Source organism: Dendrobium catenatum, unplaced genomic scaffold, assembly GCF_001605985.2.
Source record: "Dendrobium catenatum unplaced genomic scaffold, ASM160598v2 fragScaff_scaffold_71, whole genome shotgun sequence".
NCBI lineage: Eukaryota > Viridiplantae > Streptophyta > Magnoliopsida > Asparagales > Orchidaceae > Dendrobium > Dendrobium catenatum.
The window spans coordinates 2022009-2032672 of record NW_021318533.1 but is presented as its reverse complement, the minus strand read 5'-3'; the positions used below and the strand labels follow the sequence as shown (position 1 = coordinate 2032672).

General features: G+C 37.3%; 1 protein-coding gene across 2 annotated transcripts; it reads right to left on the bottom strand.

Moving 5' to 3' along the window:
- Positions 1 to 2360: 2360 nt before the first annotated feature.
- LOC110094149 (mucin-5AC) lies at positions 2361 to 8599 on the bottom strand. 2 transcript variants are annotated; one of them, XM_020819310.2, is made up of 5 exons: positions 7993 to 8599; positions 7785 to 7893; positions 7040 to 7154; positions 3324 to 4442; positions 2361 to 3119 (listed from the first exon to the last, which is right to left on the bottom strand). In XM_020819310.2, exons 1-5 carry the CDS (start codon positions 8153 to 8155, stop codon positions 2856 to 2858), a joined length of 1770 nt encoding a protein of 589 aa, XP_020674969.1. In that variant the 5' UTR covers positions 8156 to 8599; the 3' UTR covers positions 2361 to 2855. The 2 variants fall into 2 exon arrangements, with proteins under 2 accessions (XP_020674969.1, XP_028551368.1); XM_028695535.1 differs by having other exon boundaries at positions 7785 to 7885; positions 7993 to 8155.
- Positions 8600 to 10664: the final 2065 nt, after the last annotated feature.

Genomic DNA, 10664 nt, shown 5'->3' with positions numbered 1-10664 from the left:
TGATTTTGATTCTTTTGTACTCAGGATAGATTTCAGTACTGGTGATTGTAGTGTAGTTCCTGAGTATTGTACATGACTTTTGAGATATGAATCGACTTGTATATTGATGTTTTAAATTTTATAGATGTTTGATAGACTGTTACTTGAAGGTTTTAGATAACTCTGGTAAATTGTTTGAGAAATAGATTGACATTCTTTCCAAGTTAGATCTTGGGGCATCACAGGTGCACCATAGAGTTCTCCATTTGGTCAAAAGTTTGAGAGAAATTAGCTTCAGATATTGCGGTGCAAAGGGTAGCAATGAAGGAAGCAGTGCAGTAATGAAAGCTGCATTGGTTATAGATAGGATAGCAACCACTAGGGAAGGCCGATAATTAAGGTATGTTAATATGAAAAATCTTTTTTTAGACAATGATAGAAAATTACGTCTCAAACGGATCAGCACTTGGCATGCAAATCTCCTCCTGTCTGATCAAACCAGCCTTCAACACTATTCAAATTAGTCGTCCAACTACACCTGAACTCTCCTATTCGATAGACCCCATACATGTGCACGCAAGGCCTATGATCCCTCCGATATGATCGTAGGAAGGAGTGTAGGTCTTGCACTCTTGCTTGTACGTGCCCTAGACCTTCACGAGAGTCGACTTTGGATGTTGCACTTGAGAGGAGCCCTCCCGCTCAATCTCTCCTCGGCCTTTTATGCATGAAGGAAGTAGAAGGATGAATATTCCTTAGAATTCTTCCAATAAAGGCCAGTGGAAGGATCAGTACTCCTCATAATTCTAGCAATAAAGGCCGGTGGTGGGAAACATGTATTCCTCATAATTCCAACAATGAAGGTTGATTGTGGGAACTTGTATTCCTCAAAATTTTGGCAATGAAGGCAGATGGTGAGAACATGCATTCCTCAGAATTCCCACAATGAAGGTTGATGGAGGCAACTTGGATTCCTTAGAATTCCGACAATAAATGCTGGTAGTAGGAATCTAGCTCTAATACCACGTTAAATTTAGAGAATTTGAGAGGAAAAAAAAATTAATTTGATTACACAAAACTATCTCTAGTTATAGATATATACAATATGTTTTATTAAACAAATAAATAACTATGTAATCATACATAATTATCTTAATATAATCCCTCTTAAATCAACCACCCAAATCTAGAGGGAGATCAACATGATCTAGGTGAGCCTCCCATGGATCCCCATGCTGACCATGAGATCAAGGGCCAAGGGATGACTAAGATTTAACAACGTGATCCTAATGAGCCTCCCAAGGATCCCCATGTTGTCCGTGGAATCAAGGGCCAAGGAATGGTTGCAATTTTAACATATAAAAATTGAAAAAACTATGATGATATATCGTTTGCAAAGGGAGACAATATATAAATTGCATACCTAAAATGTTAGTGAGAATAAAACTTATTTATATTGCATGATATAAGAGCAAACCAACGGGATATGGCTTTAAAGAAGAGGGGAACAAGCATGTTACAACCATCAAGAGGACACAACACCAAATGCAACCATGACTTATTTTAGTGATATTATTTTTATGATTCTATATTATATGCACTGATCAATGAGCACTTCACTTAAAATATTCTTTTTATTTGTCATGATGTCTTATTTTTTTTAATAAAATATATAATGTTTTAAATTAATAACGACAATGTGTGAAGGATTGCAAATTTGTTTGTATTAGGACATTATGATATCTATATCTTTGACTAGTTACAATAAGATATGTACTTGATCCGAGAATGAATCTTAGATTTTTTATTAGTTTGCGCGATATAGAGAATAAATTTTATGAGAATCTTAAAATCTTCTTTTGGGACAGGGATTTCGTTTGGAACAACTTTCTTACTACTTTTCAAAACAATTTTTTAACATACAAAATTCTTGAATTAAAAATTTTTATAATAGAAGACTAGTATAAAAATCAACATGAAAGTTGTCTCGAACGAAATCTTAAACTTCATTTGAGACGTTTTTCCTTCTGCTTCTTAAAGCAGCTTTTTAAAACAAAATTTAAATTTTTATTTTTTTTTATTAAAAAATTAGTTTAAAAATAATAAAAACTGCCCAAACAAAAGCTTAATCTTCCTAAAATTTTGAAGCAAAATAACATAAATATTGATGTCTTATGTGTTCCATTTTCTCTTTACCTTTTCTGACAACTTTTAACACCTAATTCTTGATCCTCCATTTCAAATCTTTTGGCTTCCTCATATCAACATTAAAAATATTAATAACAAAAGCACTCAACAACATAAAATAAAGCAATTAATACACAATGATTATATGAACCAATCTTTTAGCACAACAAAAAACACAACTTCAGAAATGACACTGTTCACACGAACGCAGATATGTATGTATTCATAATCAGAAACAAACATTCAACACTTGCAAAATAAACGCCTCCAAAAGAACAGTTCACAGCTGCTAATTTATGTTTATATTGATTCCAGAACAGGCCATACACTTAACACGTCTTAGAAACCAGCATGCAAATGGCAGAGTAAGGTTTTCTTTGAGACAACTTTTTAACTATTTTTTTAAGCAGCTTTTTAATACAAAAATTAAAAATTTTGTATTAAAAAAGCTGTTTTAAAAAGCAACAAAAAAGCTGTCCCAAATGAAGCCTAAGTTAAAAAGGGAAATTGACAAGGTCAGCTGACATACAAAGTTGAACAAAACTCTCAAAGTGCTTACTCTCATGGCCATGAAAAGGTGGAACACACCAAGCAACTGCTCTCTCTGCTGCCAGTTTCCATCAAGGGTTAACGCTCTTGCAAGATTCCACCTAATTTTAGATGTTAAGGAGAAAAGAAAAGCTTTGATGTTATCTTGCCAGAAAGAATGAAGGTGAGGAGGTCCTCACCCATTTCTCATTGCAGAGGTCATGTTCAATTTCATTTCCATCATAACAGAACACACTGTTACTGACGCTCTGTTCAGAGCTTGCATTGCTGCTTGTAGCAAGAGGAGAATCAGAAACACTCACTGTTCTACTCCTCATAGAACCAGACCTCACACTGTACAAAGATGAAGCTGGAATGTTGCTCATCAATGGCCGTAGAGTGCTAGGTATGCTTCGCCTTATATCCTACATTGAAGAAAAAAGATTGTGAACTTGGGCTTCATTTTGGACAGCTTTCTTACTACTTAAAGCAGCTTTTTAGTATAAAAATTTTAAAAAATCGCTTTAAGAAGCAGTAAGAAAGTCGTCCCAAACGAAGCCTTAACGAGCAACATAATACAAATATAGGCATGTAACTTGCTTTTAAAAAGAAAGGTAGGGGAACATTACCATATGCCTCATGGCCATATCAAGTGACTTTTTCGACAATGTTCTCCCAAAGCCAGTGCCATCTGGCGAGATGGAGGATTTCGCTGAAGAATTGTTGCTGGAATGCAGGTCATCATGCTTTGGAGGTGCCAGTCTTCTCAAATTTACAACTCTTTCAACCATTTTAGTTCCTATAGCAACTGGGCTTTCATCGTCGCAACCATTTATTCGCAATCTGCTTGATGCAGGAACAGAGCTACCACTGACAAAATTCCCTTTAGGGGCTCTCCCTCTAGAAGGTGAACAAGACTGCCTTCTAGGCCTTGCAATCGCTCTATCCTCAACAGAAGATGATCTAAAGCTGGGTGCGCCAGGTCTGCCCCGTGAAGGTGAAGACCTCTCCGACAGTGTAGTCCTCAGATTAGGAGGTGCGTCAAAGGTAAACCCAGGCATTTCAGAGGGTTTCCAAGGCCTTGATCTTACTGTTGGAGAGGTTCCTCGTGATGGAGCTGCGATTTTTGATGATGTTGGGCCTGATTTTGGAGCAGAGTTGGCCGGCAAAACTGACCTTGGGACAGAATTGGCCGGACCTAACCTGGTGATTGAACTGGTTACAGGACCAGATCTTGGTACAGAACTGGGAGTAGGGCTGGGCCTTGTTGTAGAACTCGTTCCAGGACTTGACTTTATGACGGAAGGCCTTGATATAGAACTGGTTCCAGTGCCTGATTTTGTGACAGAAGAAGAACGACTGAGTGGGGCTGAACTAGTATGCAGGCCAGATGGGGTGGTTGGCCTCCTTGTTGGAGTATCAGACCTTGATGTAGATTTGTTAGCTGGTGGTATGGAAGATCTTGAGGTGGGTGTAGAAGATCTAATTGGTGTGGATGACCTTGGCCGGGAAACCACCAAGTTGGAGGGCAATGTTGAACCGGAAGTAGTCGAAGATCTGGAGAGTTTCGCTGATGTAGGCATTGTTGACCGTCCAGTTGGGGTTGCAGGCCTAGATGAAGCTACACTAGAGCCCCCAGATGAGGATGGTCTCCGAATTCCAGAAAACGAAGAGTTTAAGCTAGCAGAGGGAGCCATTTGTCTAGATGTTGACATAGTTCTTGAAGAAGGATCTGCAGGATAAGCTAACTGCGAGAACAACATTGAATATTGCATAAGGATTCGAGAGGATTCAGAAATAGTGTAATATGCTGTCTTATAGGTAAATGGCTTTATAGAGCAACAAGTGCAATGAAGTCAGATATATTTAAACCACGTAATTAGATATGTAGTAGCAATTGGAGATGGAAAATGAGGACTTCCCAAACTGCATAAGATGATTTCATTGGAACATCTAAATTTCTCCCTCAATCTGTATTAACTTGCTAAAAGATTTACAATAAAAATCTTGGAAGTATAATGTTTTAAATATCAATTTTCAAAGAAGTTTTGCACAGTGACACAGTATGGTAGGAAGTATGAATGAAAGAGGGACAAAAGTTGAGCTAAATATACTCAAACCCATTTTTAACCTAAAAGTTTAAATCTATGGGTGATAGCCAACTAATTTGTATATATGCACCAACGCTTTGCTCAACTATCCAATGCGGGACTAAATACACTTGCTCTTGAACTTTGCTCAATCTAAAGTTCAATAGGAGCCACAAATTTTATGAACTACTCAAACTCAACCACAACAACTTCAATACTACTTATTAGAGAGTATGAATCAAAGGAGACCCAATGTTGGACTATATACACTAATGATCATATCATTTTCAACCTAAAAAGTGCAAACCTATGAATAAGAGTCAAGTACTAAGTATATTTACACAAACATATATTTCAACCATCTAATGTGGACTAAACTTAATATTCTCATATTCTTTACAAGAGTATTGCTCCATAGAAGCATTTCAATCATATAAAATATTATGCTTCATTTGAGACAACTTTCTTATTGTTTTCTAAAGTAGCTTTAAGTACAAAATTTCTAATTCAAAAAAATTTTATGTTAAAAAGCTATTTTAGATAACATGTAGACAGATGTCCCAAACAAAACCTTAAAGCTACTTTACCCTTGCATGAATTTAATACTTTGATTTCAATCATTATTATTATTGTTTTATGAAGACAAATTTTTATAAGGCCTATTAGTGCGAGCCAATGACATGCATAGAGGCTGAAAGGAGCAAAATTTTAGGGTGAGCTCCATAGGCCCTATGGAGTTAAGTGACTCTGTAGTTCCTTTTGAGTTGGGTAACCTTAAAGAGTAAAGTTGGGAGAGCTCCTTAGAGCTTTAGAGTTTTGTAGGCTGTAAAAAATCATTGGACTTTGGTAAGCTGTATAAAATCTGTATCTTAGATATCCATAATTAAAGTGGTGAAATAATTTAGTTTAGTTAGATGAGGAGCTAAAAATTCATAGAATAAACTTGATACATGAAGAGAGGGTTCTTTCCAGAGTGTACTCCCTCCTTGTGAATCCTACCTTACCTATCTCTTGAAGGCTTATTCACCTTATTTCTCTTCTTTTCCGGTCTACATAATGCATTTGACTACATTGAAGTTCTTTTTCAAGTGAGACAGACCCAATCCAAAAGGTGGCAGAGCACCATCATTTCTTCTTAAATTGGTATAAACTCATCATCTTTATCCATTATTCATTATTAGAGCATCATTTTTCTCCAACATAACCTCATCATTGTCATTTGACATATCTTCCCTTGTCATGAATAGGCCATCCATGCCAGAACAAGACCACTAATCTAACCCAACTAATCCATGATGAGAAAGGGACCATTCCTCATGACAGAAGAAGGGCACCAAGCTCTTTTAGGATTCACAAGAGGTTGAAGAAGGCAATGACCAAGTTATTTTCATCATTACAATAGTTGGAGGATAGTAATAGTCTTGTCAGAGGCTATACTAGGAAGCTAGGATTGGCTGTAGATACCTGTATCTCAGAAAGAACAATAGAACGGGGAAGGATGGGTCAAATCAAGTTGTAAGGGTTCAAGGCCTTTCCCTAGCTTGACCCAACCCATTTAACAAGACAGGGTTTGTGCCTACATTCTAACTAAAAAGTCGAGTTGGGTTTTGTCAACTTAGCCACATAGCAGTCTAAATTGTTTTTTTCATACCCAAAACCAACTTGAAAATAGAATTAGGCTAGGTCAAGCAAATTTAAGACTCTGGATGAAAATTTTACATGTGCATGGTAACTAATTGAGATGAATATATCAGGCCCAAAATTTCATTGGGTGCACATGTGGATTTATAGGGTGCAGTCCATTTTGCAAAGATTGCATGACAAAAAAGGAATAACTAAAAATTGATGAAATAACCAATAGAGCATGGCTACAAGGCTTTCAAATAATGTTTTGATATCTGAGAAAGTATCACATAGGCTTGCATAGGTTTTTAAACTATTTCGCTGAATAATTTACTTGAGTAAAATAGAGAATGAGCTGAAACTATTCAGAACCTTGCAGTTTCTTCTTTTGAAGGTTTACTATTTTCTTCCAATTCATTTAAAGTTTAACTTCAGAAATTTCAAAAAAACAATTTTTTTTCATTTAGTGCAGAAATTATTGATATTAAACTACTAAAAATCAGAAATACAATATATCATAAAGACCACAAGCATATTCCACCTATTTAAAGAGTTTCATATGAAACTAGACAAGAAACAAGATGGATATAAAGTAGAATATCAGTCTTGCATAGCTTTATCAGCCTTCTTACCCTAGATTTTAACATAGTAGGATGACCTTTTGGAGTACCATTATGCCCTACAGGAGATCTGTGAGACTCCTTCTCCAGATATGGAAAAAGTGGTGTGTCTGGTGGTGTGAGAAGCCTGTAAAAGAATGGCATCGAAAATACAACAAAGTATAATCATTGATTAGTTAATACCATTTAGATAAGGTAATCCCACTTGCTCACAATATCAATTTACCTACGCCAAAAGCATATTTGACCTGACTGCAAAGCAAAAATATTGAAAACTATGTGCAGTACTGATTAGTGCACCATTAATCAAGAAAAAATATCCACCATAAAAGAACTATAAAGCTGAATTTTTTTTTATAAAAATGAATGTGAAGTTTGTGAGAAAAAGTCCAAAAAAAAATAATAAAAAGAAATAATCCTAAAAAGTCATGTACCGATTCCAAGATAACAGTAGAAAGAAAGCATGTTTCCAGATACTATCCCATACAAAGAGAAACATATTAAAAGTCCTTAGGAAAAAGGAACTAAGGGCAAAAAACAAAGTAACACTCCAATAACAAAATGGAAATGACATGAAGAGATAGGCATATGATGCACTAGCAAAGGGTAGTAGGAAGAAAAGGGTCAAATAAGTAAACTTGGACAAGCAATTCATTTCCATGTATAACCATTCTCTCAGACAAAATATCCCCCCAAAATGCAAATGAATTGCATCAAATGCAATGACTACTCAAAATGGAACGCTTATTGAAAATACCAGTCATAATCGCTCTTCTCATTGTCCGAGTTGAGAAACTCGTCAGCTGTAGTTTTACGCACAGTAGATCGTAGCATCTTGAAAATTGGAGAGCCCCCAGGCTGAGACTCTGCAAACAATATTAGTATATTTTTCAAGAAAAACATTTTCATCGTAATATCGTAAGAAATTGAGTAGTCCCAATAGAAATATTTGAAGGAAACATTACCCAATTGTGGATCAATTTCATTCGAGTTCTGGAGCAAAAGGTTGCTTCGCTCCTTCTCTCGCTTCCGCATCTCAATGAACAGGGTGAGGTCCTCTTCTCTATCTTTCCCTACTGCTCCCATGGCCCTCCCCCGCAGCTCCGGTGTCCTAAAATTTCGCTCCATTAACCGCTCCACCACTCCAAGCTATAATCTGTCACGATAATGTATTCACTAACACCAAAACACTCGAGATCTGGACCGCGGCCTCAAAATCGGCTAGGTAGAACCCGCATTTCACGTTTTGCTACCGATCGAAGATGCAAATAGTATGGGAGAAAGTGCAACGCAAAAAGCCAAAAAGGGAGCTTCAATGCCCAAGCTCTCACCTCTTTCGACTATTTTATTTAAGAGAAAACCCCATTAGGGTTCTCGAAGAGCTCGAAGGAGGCGGAGAGCGGGAGACCAGGAGAGGAATGCGGCGAGGGGCATTCGGTGTTATTTTGCCTGCTCCGTCGCCTCAAATTTGAAAGCCAAGCGAAGAAGCAAAGCAAAGCGGATTGGTCGGAGAAAGCGGATCCCCTCTCTCTCTCTCTCTCTCTCTCTCTGTATCTATATCAGCTTGCTTGCTTTCAGGTTAACCTGTATTTTTACCGAAACAAAAAAGCCTTTCCATTTAAAATAATTTCATGTATGCCACTTGCCGTATTAATGTCCACGAGCGGTCGTTATGCGGGTGGATCAGAAGATTAGCAGTGATGGTACACTACTAAGGAGCAAGGATTAACAAGTTGCAACTTTCAAATTAATTAAATTAGGGTATTTTAATGACATCTCCACAACTAATTCTTGACAACATCCTTAGCTTTCTTTGTGCCCCCGAAGCGGGTCGGGTTAGGGTCTAAAAAATTGACCCGTTTTTAAAAACGGGTCGGGTCAACCCGAACCCGAATAGTACCGGGTCAGTTTCGGGTTCGACCCGAACCCGACCCGTGACCCGAAATTGACAGGTCTAGCTATGACTAAGGTTAATCAAGATTGAGACTAGGGAAGGGCAGAGCAAAAATAATGTAAAGAGCTAAAAAATTAATGAAGATTTCTAAAGAGGTTCGGTCATCTGAACACATTTATTATGGCAAAGCCCTAATTAGAGATTTTATTACTATCGCTGAGAGAGAGCGAAAAAGAAGAAAATTGAGTGATGCACGAGATCTACAGAGTTTAATGGATTCAGAAAACTCTGCTTCATCCATCTAGCACTAATCGATGTCGCGATTGCCTCGATCTTAAAGTCATAATCATCACTTGAAGTTATCGTCTTGTAGTGTTATTAATATGTATGTTGATAAGCTAATAAGTACTTAGTCTCAATATAAACTTAATCATATATAGTCACATGCTAGGTCTATAAATTATTTTTATTGTGCTCTTTTGTTTGTGATTATTTACTCATTGTTAATTTAGAAGTTGATGTAGATGTTTTTTTGTTCACCACTTTTAGAGATGTAGGTCAGATCGATGCTATTTTTTTCTTCTAGAATATTTTATTTCAGATTAGATCAACTAGTACTTTCTTATTTTGGTCAACTATTGAGAATCCGGCTAAGGAGGTATTCCTAGGAGAGCTTCTAGCTCCTCCAACTATTATGTCTCCTCTTCTATGTTTATATATATTAGCCTAAGATTTCTCCTTGAGAGTTGAGACATGATTCCATTCCCAAGTAGGAACTAATCACTCGAAATGATTTATTGTCTCATCATGATATGTCATGTTGTTTTCTCATGCCGAGGTACTTTTTTCATCTTACCCTAAGATGGCTTGCCACTATTTGATCACAATATGCTTCCAATATTTTGCCCAAAGATGGCATATCACTATTCTTCTCAAAATGACCTATATTTTCTCCAATGATGATATGCCTCTATCACATCTCAATGCAATGTATCATCTTACCCTTAGCAAGTTTATTGTCATCTCATTTTAAGATAACATATCATAATACCTTGATGCGACCAGTCATCTAACGTTGGGATAGGCACCACTATCTCATTTCGAGACTAATCATTATCTCATCATGGGATGGCATGCCTCTTATCTCATCACAAGATGACCAATCATTTTTGCCCGAGATGACCTATCATCTAATCTTGAGATGACTTAATGGTCATTATAGGTAATAAAATAGCCTTTCAGGTACATGATTAACTAAACGGATCATAAAACCCAAACTCGACCCACCTTTAACCCGATTCGACCTTACTTGATCTGCTGACCCTGTTGAAGTACGATGGGTGACCAAGTGCATGTGGTTGAGTTGGCAAGCTAGATCAATCAGGCTAGCAAGCGAGTGCGAGTGTGACAAGTAGGCAAGCACGAGCTTGACGAGTAGGCGAGTGCGATTGTGACATATTGGCTAGCACGAGCACAATGAGTGGGCGAGCACGAGCACGATGAGTGGATGGGGAAGGGTGGGATCAACGAGTGATTGTGATGGACATTGAAACAGTTCAATTTCATGTTGCTTTTGGGTTTTCAGCTTGACACAAACCTGACCCGAAATTGTAATCGGGTCTGAATATAGAAACCTCGAACCCGACCTGCTCCAAACGAGTTGACCTGACCCATAACTTTTAGGTTGTGTTCAAGTTGGATATTTGGGTCATGTCAAATATTTACACTCCTAACTGTCATCTA

What these genes read in the sequence shown, in the direction of transcription:
- LOC110094149 (XM_020819310.2), bottom strand. Translation starts at nt 8,155, where the DNA reads ATGGAGCGAAATTTTAGGACACCGGAGCTGCGGGGGAGGGCCATGGGA. An exon ending in CTACTATGTTAAAATCTAGG is followed by an intron (nt 4,443 to 7,039) that starts GTAAGAAGGCTG and finishes TTGTTCTCGCAG; the next exon opens with TTAGCTTATCCTGCAGATCC. An exon ending in ATATGGCCATGAGGCATATG is followed by an intron (nt 3,120 to 3,323) that starts GTAATGTTCCCC and finishes TCTTCAATGTAG; the next exon opens with GATATAAGGCGAAGCATACC.